The sequence below is a fragment of the Amblyraja radiata genome, chromosome 21 (genome assembly GCF_010909765.2).
Source record: "Amblyraja radiata isolate CabotCenter1 chromosome 21, sAmbRad1.1.pri, whole genome shotgun sequence".
Taxonomy (NCBI): Eukaryota; Metazoa; Chordata; class Chondrichthyes; order Rajiformes; family Rajidae; genus Amblyraja; species Amblyraja radiata.
The window spans coordinates 33186862-33213162 of record NC_045976.1 but is presented as its reverse complement, the minus strand read 5'-3'; the positions used below and the strand labels follow the sequence as shown (position 1 = coordinate 33213162).

The following is a 26301-nucleotide window of genomic DNA, read 5'->3' as shown; positions in this document are numbered from 1 at the left end:
ATAAAGATCTAGTAAGCAAGACTGCTTTAATCGTCCATTATGTATAGTCCAGAAAGAGCCAGAACATAATGAAACATACTCAATGCACAAAAAAACCCTTCTCTAACTATCCTTGATTTCCCCTGCAACAGCACAATTAAATACAGGGAGTCCCAGTTCTAGGTTGGGTGTTGTCAGACACAATTTCATTGAGAGTGGATTGACATAAACAATGATTTATTGTCTGATGTGTTACAATAGTACAAAACAGAATGGCCTATATCCAACGGATAGTTTAGATGACCTTAAAATATCAATGGATGTTACATTGTTTGATAAAGTATGTTCTAAGTGTCAATAGAAGAGATTGCCTTGTCAGTTTCAAAAGTAATTTATTTGATGGCCTCCGACCGTGAATTGTAGACAGAGGAATTGTAGATTATGCAAATAGCTGATTTACATTTCCGCCACCTGTCACATCTTCCCGTCCACACCGGTTTCTACAGGGACTGTTCCCTCCACAACGTGTTATCTCCCCTCTAATCTTTCTACCATGTGCTTTAGATCCATGCCATTGGCATTTGAACGTCTCTCAAGGTAAATAGCTCATTCCTAAGTGCTTGAGATGCCTGCATGTAACTTTCAGTGATTCTTGTGTAAGGTTACCCAGGTCCCTCTGAACAGCAACAATGTTCAACCTCCCACCATTTAAAAAAATCCTCTACTTTTCTTGTCTTCCTACCAAAGTGGAATCCGCACATTGTTCTAAACTGCATTTGCATCTGCCATGTTCTCACCCAGTCATTTAGCTTATCTACCTTTCTTTGAATCTTTTTGCCATCTTCCTCACAACTCACACTGCCACTTGGGATATTGAATTAAGGTGCCTAAAGTTTTCAGAAGGTTATAAAAAGAAATAACATTTCCATTAACAGAGAAGTCAGTAACAAGGAATGCAGATTTAAGTTGATTGGTAAGTTTAAAATGGAGTTGAGAAAGCATTGTTTTACTCAAACTCGCTGAAGGTGTGAGGAAAGCAGAAACATTTTAAAAGTATCTTGATGAGCACCTGAAAATTCTAGACAAGATAGGCATGATAGCTTACTTCTAGGCTGTAAATTGCTATGATTCAATGAATTATGGCTGTGAGAAGTAATTCTATGAAAGAGGCCACAGTGGATAAACTGGGGAATTGAAAAGGGCAGGGCAAATAGCAACTTAAAAAGTAGGGAAAAATTACAAAATCAGAGAAACAGGCACTTCCATACAGTTATGTTAGCCACTAAGCATCCGTTTACAACATCATTAGAGAATAATATGACATTCCTACACTAATGTCATTTTATTCTCCCCACCAACTCCCACTGAATTCCACCACTCACCTACATGTTACGAGCTGTTTATAATGGCCAATTAACCTATCAATTCACACATCCTTGGTATGTGGGAGCAAACTGAAAGAGGGAGAATATGCAAAAGATAGCACTAGAGTTAAGGATCGAACCGGGATCACTGAAGCTATGAGACATTAGGTGCCCACCTAATCATTCTATTCAACACATTTAGGATGGCACAGTGGTGCTGCAGTAGAGTCGCTGCCTTGCAGTGCCAGACACCCGGATTTGATCCCGACTACGTGTTGTTTGTACGGAGTTCTCCCCGTGACCGCGTGGGTTTTCGCCGAGATCTTCGGTTTCCTCCCACAGTCCAAAGATGCACAGGTTTGTAGGTTAATTGGCTTGGTTTAAGTGTAAATTGTCCCGTGTGTGTGGAGGATAGTGTTAATGTGCTGGGATGGCTGGTCGGTGTGGACTCGGTGGGCCGAAGGGCCTGTTTCCGCACTGTATCTCTAAACTAAACTAACCATGAATAGACATTCTGGCCATTATTTCTAATTTTCTTTAGAAGCAGATGCTATGCCCATTGATCATAAATATGCCAATTGGATATAGTTGTCTAATAAGGAAGCAAAGGATAATTTGAGTAATTAAGCCTTAAATTCATTGGTGGGCAAATTACTGGAAAGCTTTCTGAAGGGCAGTATAAAGCATCACCAGGAAAGACAAGGATTGGTCAGTCTGGAGTTTTAGAGAAAAGATCATGGCTGAGATGTCGTATATAATTTTAATAAAGTAGTTAGCATTGTCAGATTAATCAGATTGATTAGTGCATGAGATCCAAGGAAACGTGACAAATTGGATGCATCAACACCTCAAAGCAAGACGCACCTTGCCTGGGCATGGAAGTGAGAAAGAGAATCAGCCATGTTTACACCAGTGGGATGAAAGTTGAGTGCACCAAGAATGCAATTGGAGGATAATTGTCAAAAAAGTAGATACATCTGATCATTGACATGTAGTGCTATTTTATGTTTCTGCTTTCCCCACACTGCTATAGGTCTATGATCTCACTAGAAAGGTGATGCACCCCTGACAACTATTATGACACCTCCATCTGCTGTCATCTCAATGAACCCAATCTGAGTAACACTTGACTTTCACTGGTATGGTGCCAGTTGGATATAGCGTGATCCAATTGGAAATAGTTTGATAACAGCAACTACAATCCTTTTGTGTATTAACTTCAACTGTCAATTACTGGAGTGATGGAGAGATGAAATGGAATTCTTCACAGAGAAACAACTCAGCAGGTGCACAAGAGAAGTGCAGTAACTTGGAAAGAGAATTGACCTGAGAATTGCATAGTGGAGGGGCAGAGTGAAGATGGATCAGTCAACTTCATACAGAAGTGATTTCTTCACAGGTATAACAGAGGCCGTCAATTCTAGCACGGGATCTTCAAGACCCAGTCCCGCACAGCTCGGTGTGGAAGGTGGATCACTACACAAGCTCCTTCGATCTCGGGAGTATAACCTCTTTGCTCAATCTGCCGTCTTTGAAAGTGATTTTATTCAGGTACAAAGAATCAGACCAGAATCTGTTATCGGTGGAGAGTTCATGGCTAAAACATTCCAAAGCAGTACTGAGGAAGAACCACTCTCTCAGATGTAAATCAGTCTTTTACAAACAATTCACACCCAAACTCTGGTTGTTTTATCCAATATACACACAAAAAAATCCCACAACATTATTTCAAATAAAATTTCAAAGGGCGGTCACGGTGGCGCTGTGGTAGAGTTGCTGCCTTACAGCAAATGCAGCGTCGGAGACCCGGGTTCGACGGGTGCTGTCTGTACGGAGTTTGTACGTTCTCCATGTGACCTGCGTGGGTTTTCTCCGAGATCTTCGGTTTCCTCCCACACTCCAAAAACGTACAGGTTCGTAGGTTAATTGGCTTGGTAAATGTAATTAAAAAATTGTCCCCAGTGGATGTAGGATAGTGTTAATGTGCGGGGATCGCTGGTCGGCGCGGATCCGGTGTGCCGAAAGGTCTGTTTCGCGCTGTATCTCTAAACTAAAAGATGAGTTTTCTTCCCTGACCTGATCACTAAACATCACTCAACTAAACCATCTGAACAGAATGTTTGCCTATGAAGTTATTGTTTGTTTCTGTTAATGCATAATCTTGCCTAAGTTGGATATTTTAAACCTATGGCATTACTGTACAATTAAATTCATGAAGTTTTAATAATAAACTTGAAATCAGGTGATGGAGAATTCCACTGTTAATGAATAGAAAGCCTTAGATATCTCCGGTCCTGGTAATTGAGTCATTCCTTGCCTCGTCTGTAGGGTCAGGTGAAATCCATGTAGATGGAGTCTTGGCTGAAAAATATATTTGAGAATTTCTTTCTCGTGAGTCAGAAGGTAACTTTACGATTACAAATTCAGTGAGTCAAGCTCACCATCAAATATTTAAAGGGAGGGTTCTTCCTCAGGCTTGGCTGTCGTAAGGTGCTTTCACCTAAGCTGAAAGTGCAAAGTGAGTGTTATCTTTATTGATTTTTTGGAATTGAGGTCATGAGTGATTTGATTGTTCTCATGTTGGAAAATGTTACTTTTCCACATACCAGAATATATATTGCTGGTCTGCAGCTGTCTCCTGGTGTCCACGGAACACTTTGGTAAATGACGCAGTGCAGATTCAAAAAAACAAAGTGCTGGAGTTACTCAGCAAGCCAGCCAGCACCTGTGGAAGGAAATGGACAGATGATGTTTTGAATCAGGACCCCTTCTTTACACTGATCCAAAATGTTGTCTGTCCCTTTCTCTCCACAGATGCTGCTTGGCCTGCTGAGTTCCTCCGGCACCCTTTTTTGCTCAAGAATCGAGCATTTGTAAACTCTAATGTCTACGGTCCACATTACATGATTAGTGAACTCCACCTAGTGGAGGAAACTAATGAGAATGATGAATCCCCAAATCTGTAAATGGAAACACATTCTGATTCTTGCAGTGCTTCAGTGTACTCCCTCCCCTCCCTACACACACGCACACAGTATTTTTGTGTCTCGTTCCCTATTTAAAGTATCCACACAGACATAATTGTCAAAGTCAACATCCATTCTCCAACCTGCCCCTCGGAATAAGTGGTTTGCGTAGGCGTCATAGCTGGATGTTATGGGCCTGTCCCACTTGGCGATTTTTTAGGCAACTGCCGGTGACTGTCATAGTCGTAGCAGGTCGTCGAAAACCCGGCAACAACCTACGTCATCATGGTGACAACCTACATCAGCACCTATGTCAGGAGAAGTCAAGCTATGTTCATTGACGTCAAACCCACTGTCGCCGAAAACTTTTCAACATGTTGAAAATTTAGCGGCGACCAGAATGACGCTACGACTTTTTGCACGACTGAGGAGACTACTTCCGGCGACCACCCGCGAACATGGGGCAACAAACTAGTCGCCTGTAGTTGCCTAAAAAAATCGCCTAAGTGGGACAGGCCCATTAAGATTCAATCACCTTACAGGGTCTGGAGTCATCCTATCAGGCAAGAAAGGCAGACGTTCCTTCCCGGAAGGACATCAATGAACCAGAGGATTTTATATGACTGTCCCAACATTTTCCTTGTCACCCATATTCACCATTACTGACACAAATTATTTTTTTCAGCAATTTCAAACATTTGCATTTAAGTTCTTAAACTGCATTTGTGGGATTCTTTGATCAATAATCCAGGCCTCCTCAAATAGGAAAGTGGATTATTCGTTTAAGGGACATTGGTAGAAATGCCAGAATTTATTCACTATTCCTTAATTCCCCAGAACTGATGAGGTCGTTTTTTAAAAAGTTTAATTCAAGTTCATGTGGTACAGTACCACACTGTGGTTGCTGCATTTCTTAAGAGAGTTGAGCTGATGCTACAAATTCTATGGCAGCAACAAATAGAGTATAGCAGATGGTTGTGTTTTGGACTCTGAGTAATTGGGAAGTTATTGAATACTGTGTTTATAAGCTTTTAGTGAAAAGGATGCCAGTGATGGAGTCTGAATATGATGGGTGGATGACAGGCAAGAATTATGATCTGAAAACATAGGGAGAGGGGTAAAGTCTAAGTCAGGACCTTTAAAATACTCATTCAATAAAAAGGAGAAATTGTTCTGCATCCACTGAAAGTCACAGATGAGTTGGAGTTTATTACAATTTGGACAATAGAAATAAAAGTTAAATTAAATGATGTCTGTTTTTCTATACCTTCCAGTTATCCATTTTGGTTTCATAGCCCATAATAATCTCACCTAAGAAAAATTTGAATAATCTCAATTTTGCCATTTTCCTTTGATGCGTAAGCCTCACCCCACGTCTTTGCAAATTCCCAAGAGGATTTCTTGATTTCATTTCTGAATATCATCAAAAGGACTGTTAAATTCTTAAATAAGATTACTAAACAGAAATTGAGCAGGAGAATTTCTCGTTTTGAAGTAAGGCTCATTAGATGCAAGTGGATGTGCAAACACTGCAAACAAGTGTGACTAAGATTCAATATTGTGTTGGGAGCACCAAGAGACAGGACTCGTGTTGAAATTTGAAGGATCATGAAAAAAACTCAGGGTTCATAACTGCTTCAGTCGAGCTTAGGGTGATTGCCTATGTATGGTAAAGCATGGAAGAGCCCTTTGTAAAAGAGCACCAGGGCAAGTTTGATGACACTCCCTGTATTGGTTATATGTTTATTATATTAATAATTATTATTCATGTGGAATGAATAAATCAAATGTAATGTTCAAAAGCAGTTTGAAATCTTCTATTAATTTTAAAAGTAAATTCTCATTTCTTTTTTGAAAAAAAGAACATTTCGAGAAACAAAGGTTCCCACCTCTGTTTCTAGAAATGTTCAATTTCAAAAAAGAAATGAAAATTTATTTTTAACATTTTCCCTTATTCTGTACATATGTTTTTGCTAGCAGATAGGAAATGTTTAATTAGGTTGATAGGCAGGTCAGTTAATGTTACATTAATGTTTTTAATGAAGTTAAGAAATGCCATGAGTTTAGAGTGGGTTTATCAGCTTCTGTAAAAAGTGAGATAACCTTTCAGGTGCAATCCAACCCTGCTGATGTTGAAGTACAGTGCAAAACACAAATGTATTACAATAACCCATGTTGCACCAGAAGGTCCGGTTACAAAGAGTCTGAGTTTTATATTTGGCTGTTAAGATCATCACAATGAGATCCCAGTTGTTCTCAATCAAAGTCTTCAGAATGATCTTTAGCAATACATCATTGGACAGCAAAACTGGGAGAGGAACTAGAAGAGCAAATCTAGGAGAGGAATCCTGGAAAAAGTTTATATCAACCTGGAAAAGTGGCTGTTATTATATGGTTTTAAAAATGGGCTTATCTTGGGACATGTTAAGATCATTACCACACCTGCAGTGGGTTACACATCTCATCATGGCCAAAAGTTTATTACATTACTCCATATCATCCAAAATAACTGTAATTGATCTTAGATTTCAATTTACAACTTACTTCGCTTAATAAAGCTCTCGGAAATACATCTTCTCTATGGGATAGCACTGGATTGTCCAGCAGTTGGTCAATATTTATTATGTCACAACGTCCTGGTTTCAAGCAGCTCCCCTCATGACATCACAAAGCAGTGTTCAGTGACTGAAATACTAGCATTGATTCAAGATCATTTTTATGTTTATATAGTGCACTGAATGGAACGTGTAATCCTCCAGACTGCATTGCACTATAACAAATTTCGAACTAGCTGAGACGAAAATCAGTAGATGAGATGTTGTTGGCAGCAAATCATAGATCTCCATGCAAAGGTAATGGAATGGGGAAAGGTGAGAGAGAGAAAATTGGGGGTTAAACAATGTTCATTTACTACTGCACGCTACAAATAAAATGTCAATGTTTTGAACGTTTGGCTGTAAATTCCAGAGAACTCCATGGACATTTGAACTAAATTCAACTTCCGAATAACATAGAAAATAGGTGCAGGAGTAGGCCATTCGACCCCTTGAGCCATTCAATATGATCATGGCTGATCATCCAAAATCAGTACCCCGTTCCAGCCTTTTCCCCATATCCCTTTATTCCCAGCCCTAAGAGCTAAGAGCTAATCTAACTCTCTCTTGAAAACATCCAGTGAATTGGCCTCCACTGCCTTCTGTGGCAGAGAATTCCACAGATTCTCTGGGTGAAAAAGTTTTTCCTCATCTCAGTCCAAAAAGGCCTACCCCTTATTCTCAAACTGTGACCCCTGGTTCTGGACTCCCCCAACATCGGGAACATTTTTCCTGCATCTACCCTGTCCAATCCCCTAAGAATTTTATATGTTTCGATAAGATACCCTCTCATCCTTCTAAATTCCAGTGAATACAAGCCCAGTCGACCCATTCTTTCATCATACGTCATCTGGGGAATTAACCTGGTGGAACCTGATTAAAAAACAAGAAAAGTCAGGTAAACATTTATGTTAGTATATGTGACACACATTTGCATTGACTTTTTGATGTGCAATACATAGATTAGTACAAAAAAATAAAAGGATGGGAAAAGATGAACAAATCTACAACTCTGGCAAGCATCCACAGCTCATGCCATGTGGGTGCAGTCTAGAAAACCGGGTCAGACTGATTAAACTGCAAGGTGCTCGGGAAACTTGTCCACAATACTAATAATATCTTACTGATGTGATATCAAAAGTAGGATTCATTGCTATAGTATGGAGATGCAAACTGTGATTTAGATTTACATTCAGGTTTTTCCAAAAATCCAGAACTAGTTCATCTCTCAATGTCTTGCTCATGGCAAAAAGTAAAAAACTAAATTTGCATAATTGGAAGGAAAATTAATTACATTTTGTTTATATTTCCCTTAAACAATATATTTTCTAATTTTTTCTCTCTATATAATTCTCTGGCATTTTCTCTCATTGTTGTTTATTTGCTGTTATTTGTCCATAACAAGTCTTTTTAATCCCTTTTTCCTTGTTGTACTCACTTAATTTTATTAATTTATTTTATTTATTTAACCTTTATTTAACCAGGAGAAGTCTCATTGAGATTAAAAATCTATTTTACAAGAGAGTCCTGGCCAAGACAGGCAGCAGCACAGTTCCACAGTTACAGACAATAATTTAAAAAAAACAACAGAGAACATATAAATAGAGTCACGGTCAGAACATCATCAAACAAAGCATGTACAGACAGAAGAGCCCGCTTCATCATCATTAAGAAGGGATTTAAATCTGTTTATAGAAACCAGCTCCTTAAGTTTCAGTTCATTCTGCAGCTGGTTCCATGCGAAGGAAGCAGCATAACTAAATGCCCTTTTCCCCAGTTCAGTACGGACTTTAGGTACAGTTAGTAAGAACAAGTCCTCAGAGCGGAGCTGATAAGTTCCTGTGCTTTTTCGAATTACATACTTCTGCAGGTATGAAGGAAGAACACCGAGGATAGTCTTATAAATAAGGATATGCCAATGATGGAGTCTGCGGGTGGACAGGGCAAACCATCCAACTAAGGATTAGTTTAAGCTAAGGTAGATACAAAATGCTGGAGAAACTCAGCGGGTGAGGCAGCATCTATGGAGAGAAGGAATTGCCGAAATTTTGGGTCGAGACCCTTCTCTCCATAGATGCTGCCTCACCCGCTGAGTTTCTCCAGCATTTTGTGTCTACCTTCGATTTTACCAGCATCTGCAGTTCTTTCTTAAACATTTAGTTTAAGCTAAGTTCAATTTCCATTTTCATTGAGCGCTGGTTTGGCTCCTGTATGAGTTCTGTGCCATCCAAATAATTTTTTAAATTATATATAAAACATGTGAAATCAGGATAATTTCAGAGTTGGTGTAACATTTATCCATGTTCCTTTCCTTGATTGTACTTTTGATATTAATATAACAGCATCCTTCCAAACCTATACTGTATTTTTTCTCTTTTGGATTATATCTCCACATGTTGCTTCTTTTGTCAATTGCTGCTTTGCACAAATGTCATTTGATAATTTCAAAATCTTTTTTAGTAACTCCTTTAGCCAGTCCAAGAATTTCATTTCAAGTCAGCCCCTCTCTGACCCTATGGTGTCAAACATCTTATCCAACAAACAGCACTGGATGAACAGATATTTCATCACACTGAATATTGGATCGACTGAAGCCATATGCTAAAATTGGTCACAGACTTTGTTACTGACGTCATCCCTCTGCCTGGTATCTGTTTTAAACTGAACAATGGTGATCTCCAACTAGATGTCTGTTCTGACCCAGAAATGATCTTTCTAACCACAGTGTCACTTATTTTCTACTTCTGTGACATAGTGTGACCCTGCTGCACATCTGAATTCACCTGTTGCTGAAAGTCTCAGCTATGCCATTCTACCTCCAGTGACTTTTCAAATAGACTGTGGTAGGCCTTCTACATTCTATTATTCACAAACTTGTTGTCATTAAAAATTCTACATACGTTGAAACTGACATCAAATGATTCTAACGATAGCACATTTATTGCCAACCAGGGTTCCTAAATACAGTGTGATGATTTCTAAAATTCTCACTTTGTTTGCAGCTCATTCCAAGATCTACTCTGCCCTTGTCTCTGTAATCTGCTCCAGTCCTGCAATCCTTTCAGAAAACAGTACTTCTTCAATTCTGACCTCCTGATCATCCCTTAATTGAATTGATCCTCCACTGGCGGAAACTCACTGCCTATAAGTTTTAACTTTAGCTGACAAGGCCCTGGGCTCAGGAATTCTCTCTACATTTTTTTTTCTTCTATATTTATTTATTTAAAAAAAAAATTTTTTTTTGAGATACAGCACGAAACAGGCCCTTTGGACCACCAAGTCCGCACCGACCAGCGATCCCCGCACATTAACACTATCCTATACACATTAGGGACAATTTACACATACACCATGCCAATTAACCTACATACCTGTACGTCTTTGGAGTGTGGGAGGAAACTGAAGATCTCGGAGAAAACCCACGCGGTCACAGGAAGAATGTACGAACTCCGTAGACACAGCATGCGTAGTCGGGATCGAACCCGGGTCTCTGGAGCTGTAAGGCAGCAATTCTACCGCTGCGCCACAGTGGGTGTGTGGGTTTCTCCCTATATTTCCTTCTTTAAGACCCTTCTTAAACTATTGATCATGCTGTTGACAGGGAACCGGCAATGTTTTGCCTTAAGATGTAGTTGGACTGGTCAATTGGTCAGAAAAGTGACATAATTTAATCCTGGCAAGAGAAGTAATAGATTTGAGGATGTGCAACAAGCAAATATATAATAAATGGAAGGATATTGAGGTGTAGAAGAACAGAGATCTCTGCGTTTATGTTCATACCTCTTTAAAAGTAGCAAGACAGGTTAATAAGGGAGTTACAAAGGCAAACAGGATGCTTTCCTACATTAGCCAAAGTATAAGATACCAGAGAAGGGAGGTTATGCTGGAGGTATTAACAAAGTATGTCATGCCATAACCTAAATGTTGTATGCAGTTCTATGATTGCACAAGAGAAGGCGCAGAATAGATTTATGAGGATGTTGTCAGGACTAGAAAATTGTAGCGCTGAAAATATTGGATGGGATGCATTAGGTATAGGGTTTGGATGAGGCTATTATCTTTGGAACAGCAAAAGCTGAGGGGAAGCTTAATTGGGCAATGTTGGGGAGGGGGAGGGGAAACAAAATACCTACTTCTCTTAGTTGTGGAGCAAACCCCAGGAGGGATAGACTTAAAATAATTTGAAAAATGCTTAGATGGAAGATGATGATTTTTCCCCCTCCCAGGGCAATGTAAAGGTCAAGTCCCACTGTCTGAAAGGATAGTAGAGGAAGAAATCCTCATCACTGCAGGGTTATGGATGAAGTGTTGGTAGGTGTGATTAGGTTGGTTAGCTGTTATTTTGATCAACACATACATGATGAATTAAATCTCCTTGCATGTTATAAATATTATTTAGATTTTGGGCGCTTTAGCCAAATAATCATCTATTTCATGCTCATCTGTGTCCTGATATCAGATGTAGTAAATTACCAGTTATTCTGTTTCAGTGATATTGCTCATGTCAATTAGGAACACAAGCTTGAACACTAATCCAGTTTTGTTTATGTTTGTGAGATGTTTCCAATCCAGAACTACATTTCTGTTGAAACAAGGAACTGCAGATGCTAATTAACACAAAAGGACACAAACCGTTGGAGTAACTCAGCAGGGCAGGCAGCATCTCTGGAGAGCATGGATAGGTGACGTTTCGGGTCATGTCGGGACCCTTCTATATACAATTGTGTAATTGCTTTATTGCATCATCATTGTTCCGTGTACTGTTTCAATGACAATTTATGTTGAGGTTGAACAGTGTTTACAGCAGCTCTTCACCCATCTCACTCAAATGCTCAATGAACATGTTACATGTAGCGCCCAGGGATGGGGATGCTCTGCCAGAAAGATGACATTTTGACCGTTTAATATTTGATTCAAATACAGGTGACTAGACGTGGAAATCTTGTGGACATCCACAACATCCCAACACTCCTGACTTTAGGAATAACTGCTTCTGTTCCATTCTTACCACTTCCGAACATCTTGATCGTGGCCAGCAGAAATCCTGAATCCAAAGGGACGGAGGGAGAAGGATATATGAAGATAACCAGGTGATAGCGAGACAGTTTTCTAAATTGTTGATTGGTTACTCAATTATAATGTTCAGAACAGTTTTCTCTGAATTAGCAAGATTCCAGTCCTGAACCCCAGAGAATTAAGATGCTAAAATGAGTTGCTTAACCAGGGAATCATATAATAGTCTAGCACAAACAGGCCTTCTCAGTCCATCTACTCCATGCTGACTGTGATGTCAATGTATGCCAATCCGATTTACTTGCATTAGTTTGTATATGCCTTTACTATATAAATTCCTTTCCAACATTGCAGTTGTATCTGCCTCTATCACCTCATCAGGCACATCTTGTTCCAGATATTCATCGTCCTTTGTGGAAAAACTTACCCCTCAGACCTCCTCCATCTAAGGGGTAAGAAAAAAACCCATAGAATAAAAAGTTTTCATTATAGAACGTCGAACAATACAGCACGAGATAATGCCCTTTGGCCCACAATGTCTGTGCTGATCATGATGCCAAGTTAATCTCCTCTGGCTGCACATAATCCATGTCCCTCCATTCCCTGCATATCCATGTGCCTATCTAAAAGCCTATTAAATGCCATTATCATATTTGCTTCCAATATCATCCTTGCTAGCGTGTTCCAGCTACCCACCGCACTGCGAATAAACGTTGCCCCTCTTACCTTGAAACTATGCTCTCTGGTCTTTAACATTTCCACCCTGGGGAAAAGGTTCTGATTATCTACCGTATTTATTATGTGTTCTTACAAGCTTGTTAATTGGTATAGCTTTGCTCTGCACAAAATACTGGTTTTATCAACTGATTAAGAAACCAAAATATCAGAGAAAAGATTTTTGAATGTTTTGTTTTGTCTCCTATGAAAGGATGCTTCCCATGAAATTGGTCAGATTGAGTGTGCATGCAAAGGTCAGTCGCTGTTTAAAGCTGGTCCTGGCCAATCGTAGCACATTCTACCTCCAGCTACAAGACAAGCACCCTGGCCACGTCTTCAAGCTCTGGGAAGAACTTATTCACATAATTTATGCCGGACTCTCAATAACATTCAAAGATGCCAATATCAACCTCCCCAAGTCCTCCCTGTGTGATTCAAGGAGCTCCTCAACCTCAGTCATTAGCTCTGAGAAATTCACTTATGATGCTCAGAAACCCGACCGTAACATTCCCACCAGGAGCAATATTACAGCAAATACTAAAATAGGAGTTTGGAAAAGAAACAAGATGTTGGTTGGAAAGGAAACACATGATGGGTCTGATGTTCCCAGTTCCGAATCTTCAAGATGCACAATCAGATCACAGTCAGTTTCCGGAAAGAATAACGACAAAGTCTCCATGAAAGATTGGTAAGGAATTCTTACAATAATATAGTCTATTAGAAGAATTGGGCCTTTTGCTTATGTTTTTAACATGAGCCACCTCCAATTCTAAAGCAGGTTCTGGTCTGATTTCAAATTCAAATAAAAAGTGGACTAAGGCACTGCTGGATGCTGTTCTCAGCCAATGTTACATATTCAGGTATGGTACAGATATTCCCTCAAGTCTAGTGGTGTCTGTTACTCCATAAATAATCAGTGCAATTTACTGTTGGGACTGTTGAACTGCTGCACTGGTTTTTAAGTAAATAAATTGGGCGGGACTACATTCCTTGAAATGCAATAGACTGAGGGGTTACATGAGGTGTATGAAATCATGGGCATAGATAGGGTGGATGCACAGAATTTTACCCAGGGTAGGCGAATCACGGTTGAGGACATAGGGTTAAAGTGAGAGAGGAAGGATTTAATGGGAACGTGAGGGACAACGTTTCCATGTCTATTACATTTAGTCACACCTCTGAACTCTCTTATATCTTATTTTTCCTTTTTTATGTGTTGGGAACGCCTTTGGACATCAAATAGGCTGCATAAGTGCAAATTGATTAAATACAGTAAATGCTCACACAACATTCACAAAGTGAAGTATTGTTAAAATTTGGCATATATTAATGACTGAATGCCTCCTTTCACATGGAACATCCGGCAACAATATTAGTATTGGTTTATTATTATCATGTGTACCGAGACACAGTGGGAAACTTTGTGTGTTTTCAAAGCAAATCATACTATGAAAACAGAGATAAACAGAGTGCAGAATGTTGTGTTGCAGCGAAACAGAAAGTGCAGTTTTTTTAAAGTTCAGGGTCCGCAACAAGGTGGATTGGAAGTTCAGGAATTCATCCTTAGAATATGAAGGGTCTGTTCAAGACTCTGATAACAACAGGGAATAAACTATTGTCCAATCTGGTAGAATCTGTACGGTGTAAGCAATTACACATATTTATTAGTTTATAGAAATAGAGTATCCTTGCATCAGAAAGGGAACTCAGATATCAATTAATAGTCACCATTATAACAAACAAATAACACTGCATGTAGCTGTCTCCCTAACACTCATGTAAATGCTGCCAATCTGATATGCATTGCTTATGGTGCCAATCTGATATTTTCTTGTAAAGAATTACCCATCCAATGAACAGTAAAATGGTGCCCAATTTGGCAACAGTTAGGAGCTGCAAATGATTTACCATTGGTATAGATGTTTTAAAGTTGCATAAGCCTCGTTTCAGAAAATGATAATGTATTGTCCAGTCAACAGGTCAGAATGATAATAGAGCATATTTCTACCAGGGTCCCCGATACTCAGGAGCCTCACAAAATACGGACAAGAACTGAACAATTGCTAGATGTGAAAGAAGAAAGAAGCCCAGGTAACAGAAAACACCAATTATTTACATCTAAACTCATATTAGATTGTTAGAGAGGTCTATCGGAATTATACAGGATGATAATTAGGTGTCTGTGTATTAGTTGCAAGTCATAAGGATATGCAAGTGGAAAGTTTAACTTCAAACTATTTTCTGATTTTAACTCATATTTCCCAGAGTCTCCACATTGCAACCTCTCTGTTCATTTGGCCTTTCCTTCTTCTAACGATCGAGTCTTTTAAAATAACGTCTTAATTAATTTATCTTCCACTCTGCTTTTTCAAAAGTCAAATAATCCTGCAGGTTGGGCTCCAGGAATTCAATCATTTGTGTAAAAGAAAATTAAATTCATGCAAGATTGTTTATATATTTGAATAAAGTGTGAAGCTCTTTATAATAGGATCAGTATGAGATATGCGATGGCAGATTATGCTTAAGTTTCTTTTTATCAATTTATATCATGGAATATAATGTGCAAAAATGTGAGGACATCCACTTCGGGGGAAAAAGTTAGTATTTTTGAAATGATGAGAGTTTAAATGTTTCATTGTTTAAGTTTCTCACAGTACCTCTGTACACATGACAATAAACTAAAATCAAATTCAAACAATATTGATGTTAAGAGTGGAATAAACATTTTTTAAATGCTGGGAACACTCAGCAGGAGAGACACTATCTGCAGAAATAGAAACAGAATTAATATTTCAGATTAAAGATCCTTCATGAGACTCTGTATCACTGCACCAGGACATTCTTGGCCCTGAAGGCTAACATTCGATTTGCCTTCTTAACTCAGCTGTGGCCTTTATATTTGCTTCTTGTAGAAGCACATCATAGTCTCTTTGTGCAGCAACATTCCCAATTGCTAAGTTTTATGTCCAGTGGAAACTTTCACGGATAATTTCATATCTATCCACATTATACCTCATCTGACATGCTTTTTGCTCAATCCGTCTAAATTGGCCGAAGCCTCTGTGTTCTCCTCACAATTCATAATACAACCTTGACCAGTGCAAATTAAAAAAAATCTACATTTGGTTCCCTCATGTAAATCATTGATAATCTTTTTGAAAAGCTGAAGCTGAAAAATGATCCTAATAGTAACCACCAGTTACTGCCAACCACTCCATAAAAGACCCGTTTATTCCTACTGGCTCCTGTTTGTTAACCAATTTTCAATTTGTGCCAATACATTACACTCAATTCCATGCACTTTTGATTTTATATCCTCATTTTATGTTAAACTATTCACAACTAAGATAATTATTATACAATTGTATAGGCATGGAAGGATAGCCATCCCAAATTGTTTAATAATATATTTTATCCACCTTGCACTATGGCCTTAGCCTTTCACAGAGAGGTCTCAATAATAAAAGTACATCTTTATGGGTAGTGATAAACTCATTTAATTGAGGAGTTCATTGGTATTTTTCGTAAAGTAAAGAAAAAGTGAGACATTCACAAAAATCAAATATATAATAATGGAATTGTGGGAAGTACATCTAATCTTCTCCTCTAGTAGGGTGCTTGGACATTCAGTATGGACATCTCAAGCATGATATACCACATTCACTGAACATAATCAGGCTAGCACACCAATTCCAGAGGCATGTTGGGATGATCAAGATAATCTGAAGGTTTTAGTTTTCATTTAAAGTCAGTGGCTGATTGAAAAGAACACACAGCTCTTTAAAATTAAGATATTGATAAGGTGAAACAATAATACTGGGGCTCTGATATCTGACACTCGCGTGTTTCATGACATCAGTTCGCTTTGTGTGCAGGAGACGAGTGGGAAGAGATTATTGAAAGATGCTCCTGCGACCACTGTAAAACATGCAATCAAGTCTTGACACTACACACCCTGCCCTGTAAACAGAAGCAAATTGGGACCGAAGGAGAAGAGGACGAAGAGGAAGGAGGAGGAGCAGAAGGAGATCCTAACACCTTTGAGGCAGAAGATGAAGACCGCACTTACTTTGGACTCTGGGAACGTGACAGACCAACGTTGATGCCACTCTCCAGACTGAGTAGCCTCATCGCTGTTGGACTGAGATAGCTTTAAATCTACTTTTTTTTTTTGGAAGGCAAATTCTGTTTGATTTATATTAAAGAAAATCTTTGACTTAGATAACATAATTACTTTTAAATTGCCTCCTTGAACAATTTCAGTACTGGACAATTTTTCCCAGTTTATAAAGCAATCACATATCACTATAGAGCTTGGGAAATAGAATAAAGTTGTGTGCACTCTATCCAGGCAAACACAATGAGACAGACACACTATGAGCAGGATTAAAAATATACTTATTGTTAGGAAGAGGAATAGATCGGGTAGACACACAGTCTCTTGCCCAGAGATGGGGAATGAGAACCAGAGGCCATACGTTTATATTGAAGGGGGAAAGATTTTATGGGAATCCGAGGGGTAACTTTCTCACACAAAGGGTGGTCGGTGATTGGAACACGTTGCTGGAGGAGGTAATTTATTTTATTTTATTTATTTAACCTTTATTTAACCAGAAGTCTCATTGAGATTAAAAATCTCTTTTACAAGAGAGTCCTGGCCAAGACAGGCAGCAGCACAGTTCCACAGTTAGACAATAATTTAAAAACAACAGAGAACATATAAATAGAGTCACAGTCAGAACATCATCAAACAAAGCATGTACAGACAGAAGAGCCCGCTTCAACATCATTAAGAAGGGATTTAAATCTGTTTATAGAAACCAGCTCCTTAAGTTTCAGTTCATTCTGCAGCTGGTTCCATGCGAAGAGAGCAGCATAACTAAATGCCCTCTTCCCCAGTTCAGTAATTGAGGCAGGAACTATCGCAAAGTTTAAGAAGCAATTAGACAGGTACATGGATAGGACAGGTTTAGGGGCATATGGGCCAAATGCAAGCAAGTAGGACAAGTGTAGACGGGACATGTTGGTTGGTGCAGACAAGTTGGGCCGAAGGTATGTTTCCACACTGTATAATATTATGATATAAACCCATTAAATACTACCAGGGCAGAAAATGCATAAAAATAGCTTCCAAATGTCCATCAAATCTGCCGAGACCAGAGCACAGCTATTGTTCAACATGCAGCACAAATTTCTTCAAGACATTTTGATTGGCCTCCATAACTTTGATGTCTCCAAATTGTCATCGAAGGATGCTCCTGTGGTCATGGTAAAACATGCAATCGAGTCTTGACACTACACACCCTGCCCCATAAACTGAAGCTGCCACATGGGTGAACCTAAAATGAAATTGAAATATTCACATCCCATGTGTTCTCCCCCAAACACTCACTCTTTCTACACTGTCGTATCAAACTGGTCGAAGACAAGTTCATGTACGGAAAACATAATAAATCATCTTCATTTGCTCATCCAACTCACCAAGCTAGAGATGGCACAGCTAAAATGTTGACTAAATCTTACTCTATATTATCGTATTGAACATTCTCTGGTCATAGTGTTGTTGATTCAGAGGTTTACATTATGGAAACAGGCACTGCTGCCCGTCTTATCCATGCTGACCATGGTGACATACTGTGCTTGTCACATTTGCCTGCGTTTGGACCATAGCCCTCTAAACTCTTCCTATCCATGTATCTTTCCACGTATTTTCTAAAAGTCAGTGTATCCGCTTCTTTAGCTGCACTCCAGATACAGACTCCTCTCTGAGTAAAAAGGTTGCTCTAGGGACCCCTTTTAAATATCATTTCTCTTAACTTAAGCCTATGATTAAGCCCTCTAGTAGGTATGTTGCAAAGCGTACCTGAAGCGTCGTTGAAGATCTGCTGCTGAGGCTGTGCGCGATTTTGGCGCCGTTTAGAGGGGGCGGGTTTAAAACGCGATTTTCTCTAAGCTGTTCCAATCGAAAATGTTCAGCCTAGTTAATTATTAACGAAAAATCGCTGGAAGACCCCGTCGCAAAAGCTATTATTAGGTTTAAAGGCCTTGAATAATAGTAGCAATGTTACAAAATTTTGAGATTTTAAAAATCAAGTCTGTAATTTATCCCATCAGATAAAGCATAAAAATAAGTTTAATTTGACATCTAATTCACTTTCATATCTCAAGTATTTAAAAAGTTATGGCCATTTTCATACTCGGAAATGAGCATCTTGTTCCCTATTGATTTTCTATGGACATAACAAAAAAGCTGTGATCGTGGACAGTCAAAAGCCCATAACTTTCTTAAAAATTAAGAGAACTGAATGAAATTTTCAGTTATCATAGATTGAAGCATTCTGAAACAAATATAAAATAATCTTACTTGGATGACCTGAAATTAAAGCATATAATTAGTTAGTTACCTAATTGTAGCTAATTTCAGACTTCAATTACTAGATCTAAACATCTATCCATTTCTTAATAAATGATTAACATTTTTAAATAGCCTAAATGTCCAAATAATATTCACAAATAATTCACAATAAAACATGATTTTTAAATCTCATTTACATTAATTTATAGGCCAAATGGAAGGAATTCAGTGTTCAATTGCTGTAAATAAATGCCCATTTAAATCAGCTTTCCAGTGGGTCCCTGTGGAACGCGCTGGTTTAGAACGTTCACATTGCGGTAGATTTGTGCCCTCAAATGCCGAGAAAAATACTGCGGGATATATTGGGCCCAAAATGAGCTACTCGCAATATTAAACTTTGTATAAAAGGATCTTTAGAAGCCCTTTTGAATGTAAAAATATACAACCTAACTTCTGCTATTTTCTTTATGAGACCCTGCGGTTGCTGGCGCTCGCGGGTTTAAAGATTGATTTTTAAACTACTATAACTATTATTCAAGGCCTTTAAACCTAATAATAGCTTTTGCGACGGGGTCTTCCAGCGATTTTTCGTTAATAATTAACTAGGCTGAACATCTTCGATTTGAACAGCCTAGAGAAAATCGCGTTTTAAACCCGCCCCCTCTAAACGGCGCCAAAATCGCGCACACCCTCAGCGGCAGATTTTCAAAGACGCTTCAGGTAGGCTTTGCAACATACCTAATAATAGTTATAGTAGTTTAAAAATCAATCTCTAAACCCGCGAGCGCCCGCAACCGCAGGGTCTCATAAAGCAAATAGCAGAAGTTAGGTTGTATATTTTTACATTAAAAAGGGCTTCTAAAGATCCCTTTATACTAAGTTTAATATTGCGAGTAGCTCAATTTGGGCCAATTATATCGCGCAGTATTTTTCTCGGCATTTGAGGCACAAATCTACCGCAATGTGAACGTTCTAAACCAGCGCGTTCCACAGGGACCCACTGGAAAGCTGATTTAAATGGGCATTTATTTACAGCAATTAAACACTAAATTCCTTCCATTTGGCCTATAAATTAATGTAAATGAGATTTAAAAATCATGTTTTATTGTGAATTATTTGTGAATATTATTTGGACATTTAGGCTATTTAAAAATGTTAATCATTTATTAAGAAATGGATAGATGTTTAGATCTAGTAATTGAAGTCTGAAATTAGCTACAATTAGGTAACTAACTAATTATATGCTTTAATTTCAGGTCATCCAAGTAAGATTATTTTATATTTGTTTCAGAATGCTTCAATCTATGATAACTGAAAATTTCATTCAGTTCTCTTAATTTTTAAGAAAGTTATGGGCTTTTGACTGTTCACGATCACAGCTTTTTTGTTATGTCCATAGAAAATCAATAGGGAACAAGATGCTCATTTCCCAGTATGAAAATGGCCATAACTTTTTAAATACTTGAGATATGAAAGTGAATTAGGTGTCAAATTAAACTTATTTTTATGCTTTATCTGATGGGATAAATTACAGACTTGATTTTTAAAATCTCAAAATTTTGTAACATTGCTACCTCTAGTGTTAGTCGTATCCTCCACCATGGGAAAACGACTGTGAGTGGTCACCTGGGCTGACAGACCTTGGCTGGGAACCTGGGGGGGTCACCAAAATTGTTCCCAATTGGGCCCCGCACCCCCTAAACTAAAGCCTGTCCCGCTGACTTACTCCAGCTTTTTGTGCCTATCTTCGGTTTAACCCAGTATATGCTGTGTGCGTGCAGTTCGTTCTTACACATCTCTAGTGGAAGTACTGATTGACTCTGTACTCCTCATATTCCAACTCGTTGTAAATGCAATTTTAAAGCAAGAATAACTCATTTACTGGACACTGCCCTGTTCGGTGGAGGCAAACAAAGATCCACTGCCCTGTTCAGGACAGAGTCGTGGCGGGGGCGCGGCCGCTGCCAGCTCAGCAGCGTGTGTCGGACGGGCCGACATGGCGCCGCCCAGCGTGGAGCCGCGGCCCGCGCGGTGAGAGTCGAACATCATAGAAGGCTCTAGTATCTTCGGTGAGAATGAGCGAGCGAGCGCGCGAGACAACAACGGGGCGCGCGACGTGGCGGTTTGTGACCAATCACATCTCGCGCCATAACCGACCAATCAGGAGCGGCGAAGGTGACGCCGAAGGTAAGGCGGGAATTCTGGAGGCGGCCGGTGATTGGCTGCTATTTCCGGCTGGATGCAGGAGTGGGCAACTTCCGGTAGCCCTGCTGAGAGAGAGTGGAGAGGAGAGGAGAGGCGATTCCTGAAGTGCAAAGAGGTGGGTAGTGATGGGTTTTTAAATATAATAGTTCTAGTCTTATTGGTCTGTTTCAGAATTAGTGTGATTAGCATTTATTTTGTGCTGGAGAGAGTGGTAGAGCGTTTAGGTCCGAGCAAATTTATGGTTAAATGTTCTTTCATAATGAGTGACTTTTGGGGGGGAAAAAAAGGCTATTTAATTTACGTTATTATGATCTTTCAATTCATGGTAATTTGCTGTTGGATTATGAAATATTCCCATACCCACCCAATCTATTCATATCTATCTTCCATGAAGTTATTGTTGTAGAACCTACATTCCTTCAGTATGAAGAAGGGTCTCGACCCCAAACGTCACCCATTCCTTCTCTCCAGAGATGCTGCTTGTCGCGCTGAGTTACTCCAGCTTTATGTGTCCATCAGATAGAGCTCTTCGGGCTAGCGGAATCAAGGGATATGGGGAGAAGGCAGGAACGGGGTACTGATTGTGGATGATCACATTGAATGGCGGTGCTGGCTCGAAGGGCCGAATGGCCTACTCTTGCTCCTATTATCTATGTATCTTCGATTTAAACCAGCTTCTGTTCCTTCTTACATATTATGAGTTTGAAAATGGATTTGGAGAGTTTGAGAATGGATTGAAAATAATAACTTTTTATAAGTTGAGGATCAATATGTAGGATAGTCTTTAAATGAAGAATATAATTAATTTATTAAAAGGCAAATAACTGCATTAGGAAATAAAATTTCAAGTTCATCGCAGTATGGTGCTGGGTGTTAATTTTTTTTTTAATTGATTTTTCACTAAACAAGCAAATGCTGAAGTACTTTTCAGAATGAAGTGAAGTTTGGGAAAAGTTGGTAGCTCAAGACTGCATTCTTTCTTTCTTTTCCTGATTAAAGTTACGCAGAGACCCTAGATATGTTAATCATGCCCGTTTGATTTAAAGTTCATTCAGGAGAGCCAAGGTATGTATGGAACTGTCTTTGGGCCAGCTTACTTGCTGGCAGTTTTAATTTTGCATAAGACAATAAAGTCAGTAGTATGTTTCAGTTACAGTTATTTTAAAATATATTTTAAGGTGTTACGGCAAACATATGTAAATTGATTTGGAGAGAGCAGTGGAATAAACAAATATGTTAAGAGATCTTCAGACTGATGAGGAATGCAAATACAAGACTGAAAATGAAATGTCTGCAAGAGTTGTATATATGTGGCAGTATTCCAGGAAATTTAGATGCTGCAATCGGAGGAAATGGTTCTTTTATGGTAGAAATGGTGATCTGCATGAGGCAGTGCAATTTTTTAAAAAGGAAACAGAGCTTGCCAATGAACAAAGGAGTCTTATGTACAAAGAGTAATTGTTCTTGTAACCTGTAGTAATTGGGATTAAATTGCCTGGAAAGATTTGAAGATCATGGCTATTAACGTGCCTGTATTTGGCGGTCACAATGAATATTATTGTATTGAATCCCATGCAACTGACCTACGGTTACGTACATCTTTTGCGGCGGTTTTACAAATGAAGGTTTCTTTATGGCATTTGACAATTTTGAATATTGTCTCCTATATTCATCGAGCTGAGAAACCTATTGGTCCATACTTTAAGTGTAAAGATGAAGTGCAATAAATTACCAGAGCAACTGTATAAAATCTGTATGGACTTATTGCTTTAATACTTAATTTATTTATCTAACTATAAACTGAATATTACTTTAAGATCACTTGGTAAGCTTTATTTTTAAACCAACATAATGGGGAAATGTAGAATTTACCACTCAAGATTGGCATGAAATTATTTAATTGGATAGAGCCACTTGTATGTCCCAAGACATTCTTTTGAATCCTGGAGACCTTTCACTCTACTTTCCCTCAGCCCCACTTGCCCAAGTTCATTGCAGCATTACAGGATCTTGAAAAACTGTCAGAGAAGACTGACCCGTATCTCGTCTCTTCTGGAAGATAGTACATCAAACGATGCACCTGTAGAGGTGGCTGCATTTGATACAAAATTTCCTTTCTCCTACCGATTGTTGTTTATTCCTATCACTCAGACAGTGTCTATCTGCATTTCGATAAGTGATATTCAGTGTGGCTATGTGAATGAAAACGGTGTCTAGAATTTAATCTTTTGAAGAAGTGACCAGGAGGATTGGTAAGGTTGAGGATGGGGGGGGGGGGTGGGGGGGTAGACGTTGTTGTCTCTGTTGACTTTAACAAGGTTTTTGATGAGGTCCTAAATGATACGCTGGTTAAGAGTAAGAAACTTTAAGGGGACCTGAGGGGCAATTTTCTCACATAGACTGCAGGGTGCGTGGAATGCGCTACCAGAAGAAGTGGTAGCGGTTACATTTACAACATTTAAGACATTTGGGTACATGGATAGGAAAGTTTTTGAGGGATGTGGGTCAAACATGGGTAAATGGGGCTAGTTCAGGGAGCCACCTTAAACGATATGGCTGAGTTCAGCTGAAGCGGCTGTTACTGTGCTGTGTAACTCTGACTCTCTTGGAAACTAGCATTGTCTGCAGGATTCATTCTCACCGTCTTCATGAATGAAAATAGAACAGTGAGTGTTTACAATAGGAGGCATTGCAACTGGTTTCCAGGCAGTGTAGGTTTCCACAAGGGAATAGGGAGTTGATGGTGTTTATGGAAGCTCCAGACTGTGTGCTCAGAGCTAGCTAGAAGACCAGCAAGCGAATTACAGCATGTCTGACCGCATTGCTGGCAAATGACCAAGCATGGAAGAATATTTAGATAGTAGGCATTGGAATTATAATTGAAACTCGGTGATCTATACAATTTTAAACTTGTAACCAGTTGTGCACACAGTTAATATTTTATCCTCCTAAAACCAGTTTTTTTTTTTCCTTTGCCCTTGCAGAAAAAAGGAAAACATGATGGGTTTGACAAAGTTAGTTTTGTACCTAACTATGTGTGGCATTTATGCTCTAAGTAAGCCCACTGAGAAGAAGGATCGAGCCATCCATGACAAAGAGCTGAGTGATAAGGTGCATGATGACGCGGAGAGCTTTGATTATGACCATGATGCTTTCCTTGGAGCTGAACAGGCAAAGACATTTGATCAGCTCACTCCTGAGGAGAGCAAGGAGAGACTTGGGTGCGTAAGAACCTGTATAAATGAAAGAAAAGCTCCGCAATTGTGTTTTTTTTAATGTTCGAATATGTGTTCAGTATGATTGCATAGCTAACTTGTTACATGACTTGAAAGAGTACAAGATTACAACCCATAAATGCTGATTCGAATTAGGATCTGCATGAGTGAATATCGGGAATCTAAGTTACAAGTTCAATTCTTTACCACCAATCAATGTAAGACTTTTTTCCCCTCTTAATGGAAGATGTATGCTACAACATTGATGGTACGGTAAATCGATAAATAATGTCATCAAGTACTAAACCCTTACTGGCAAAATTATTAACCCCTTTAAAATTAAACATAGTACACCAGAGGGGTTTGGGTCTTCAAGATGGTTACATATTATCTGAACGTTTACATTTTTAAAAGTAGGGGGTGGGGTTGAACCTTGACTGTTGTAGTACTCATTTTGATCACCGAATTACTTACGTTTTTTTAACAGCTGGTTCTTTTAATTTCTTGTGATGTTTTTTACACACACTGTTGAAGCTGCCATTCTCTGAATTGTTTTGGTCTCCCCAAGTCACATTTGGATAATGGTAGAATGTGCTATGCCTCTCTGGGCTAGTCACCACTTCTGTTAGAACTGGGTTTTCTTGTCCTGATATGTATTTTCCACAGCAAATTTGGTAATCAAGAAAAATGTGCTGAACTGTAATGGAGGATTTGGCAATTTTAATATGAAACTTTATTATAGGTCCTTTGACAAAAAGTGGGTGGAAGGAACTATATAAAACAGTTACATTCCTAGGTTGAATACATTTCATGTTTCTGGATCAATCTGGAGGGAGGTGGGTTAATCAACACAAACCACTTTCTAATGCAGGATGATGCATGCCTTCTCTCAACAAGAAGCTGTAATCTGAAGGTTAAGAATTAACATATGTACTTTATTTGTGATGCCTTGGTAAGAGAAAGGAATATAATTATTTTCTAAAATTATTTAATTCTGTGTTGTATCTGCATTTTTTTTAAAGATGATTTATTGTCTTAAAGATTTAGTTCACTTTTTTCCCCCACAATTTTCTCAATTGTCTACTGGACACACTCAAAATGTACTTTCTTCTATTGCATTCTCAGTTTGTTAACCTTGCTAATCTTACTGCATTAACTAAACTTGTATTCCAACCATGCTCTTCCCCTCGGCTATGAAAGCAAGCTTAAATTATCCACTGAACAATGTGCAGCGATGCTCACTTAACCAATGATCTGTTGATTTCTCCTGCCTCCCCCTCTCCCCCCCCCCACCTTCTATTGTTCATGACTTTCCATGGTAAGCTCTGCTAAATTAAGGATAAAATCTATAACTTCTATTTACTTTATCTGCAGAGTTCAAATTTGAATAAAATTGTTAACACTCCTTTTAGTGAGTTCTTATGACAATATATAAACTTAAATTAGGGATATGGAATGGGGGGTTGTTGGTAGGAAGAGAGCATGTTTAGGGTTGATTTGAAAACTTAATGCATTGGAATGGTAATAACCTATGCATTAGAAAATATAGTTTTCACTTGGATTCCATTTGTTTCCTTGACATCCACTTACCTAATGAACTAATTGCTTTCATTAAAGGCACTTTTACATTTGTACTGATGCTCAAAAGAGCAGAAATGCAAAAATAAAATCTGATGTTGGTAGTACTCTAAATGTAAAACTGTTGGTCCACAAGATGTCTGATACCACGTGGTCTTTAAATTCGTAACTGGGCTTTCTGTTGCCATTTGCCCATTTGATGTCACTAAGAACAGGGCAAATGGAGCAAATTGTCATACAAAACATGTATGATTCTGGGATTCCCTTAGATGCTATGTAAAAGTGCCTCTCGATCAGCTGCTCCAAGCTTCTGTC

General features: G+C 38.8%; 2 protein-coding genes across 5 annotated transcripts in view; both read left to right on the top strand.

The window, feature by feature from the left end:
* Nucleotides 1-2562: 2562 nt before the first annotated feature.
* Nucleotides 2563-17090, top strand: LOC116985000 (protein FAM71F2-like). Its single transcript, XM_033039358.1, has 5 exons — nucleotides 2563-2894; nucleotides 11827-11993; nucleotides 12845-13321; nucleotides 14645-14724; nucleotides 16509-17090. The coding sequence occupies exons 1-5, from the start codon at nucleotides 2703-2705 to the stop codon at nucleotides 16781-16783; spliced, it is 1191 nt and encodes a 396-aa protein (XP_032895249.1). The 5' UTR covers nucleotides 2563-2702; the 3' UTR covers nucleotides 16784-17090.
* A 4128-nt stretch (nucleotides 17091-21218) lies between these two features.
* Nucleotides 21219-26301, top strand: part of calu (calumenin) — a 19452-nt gene continuing 14369 nt past the window's right edge. Inside the window, exons 1-3 of one of the 4 annotated variants that reach the window (XM_033040010.1) lie at nucleotides 21262-21308; nucleotides 23428-23429; nucleotides 24178-24414. In XM_033040010.1, the coding sequence (XP_032895901.1) occupies nucleotides 24191-24414 (224 nt within the window). In that variant the 5' untranslated portion in view covers nucleotides 21262-21308; nucleotides 23428-23429; nucleotides 24178-24190. Of the gene's footprint in view, nucleotides 21316-23427; nucleotides 23430-24177; nucleotides 24415-26301 lie in introns of all 4 variants that reach the window. The other 3 variants (XM_033040009.1, XM_033040012.1, XM_033040013.1) reach the window with 3 other exon arrangements.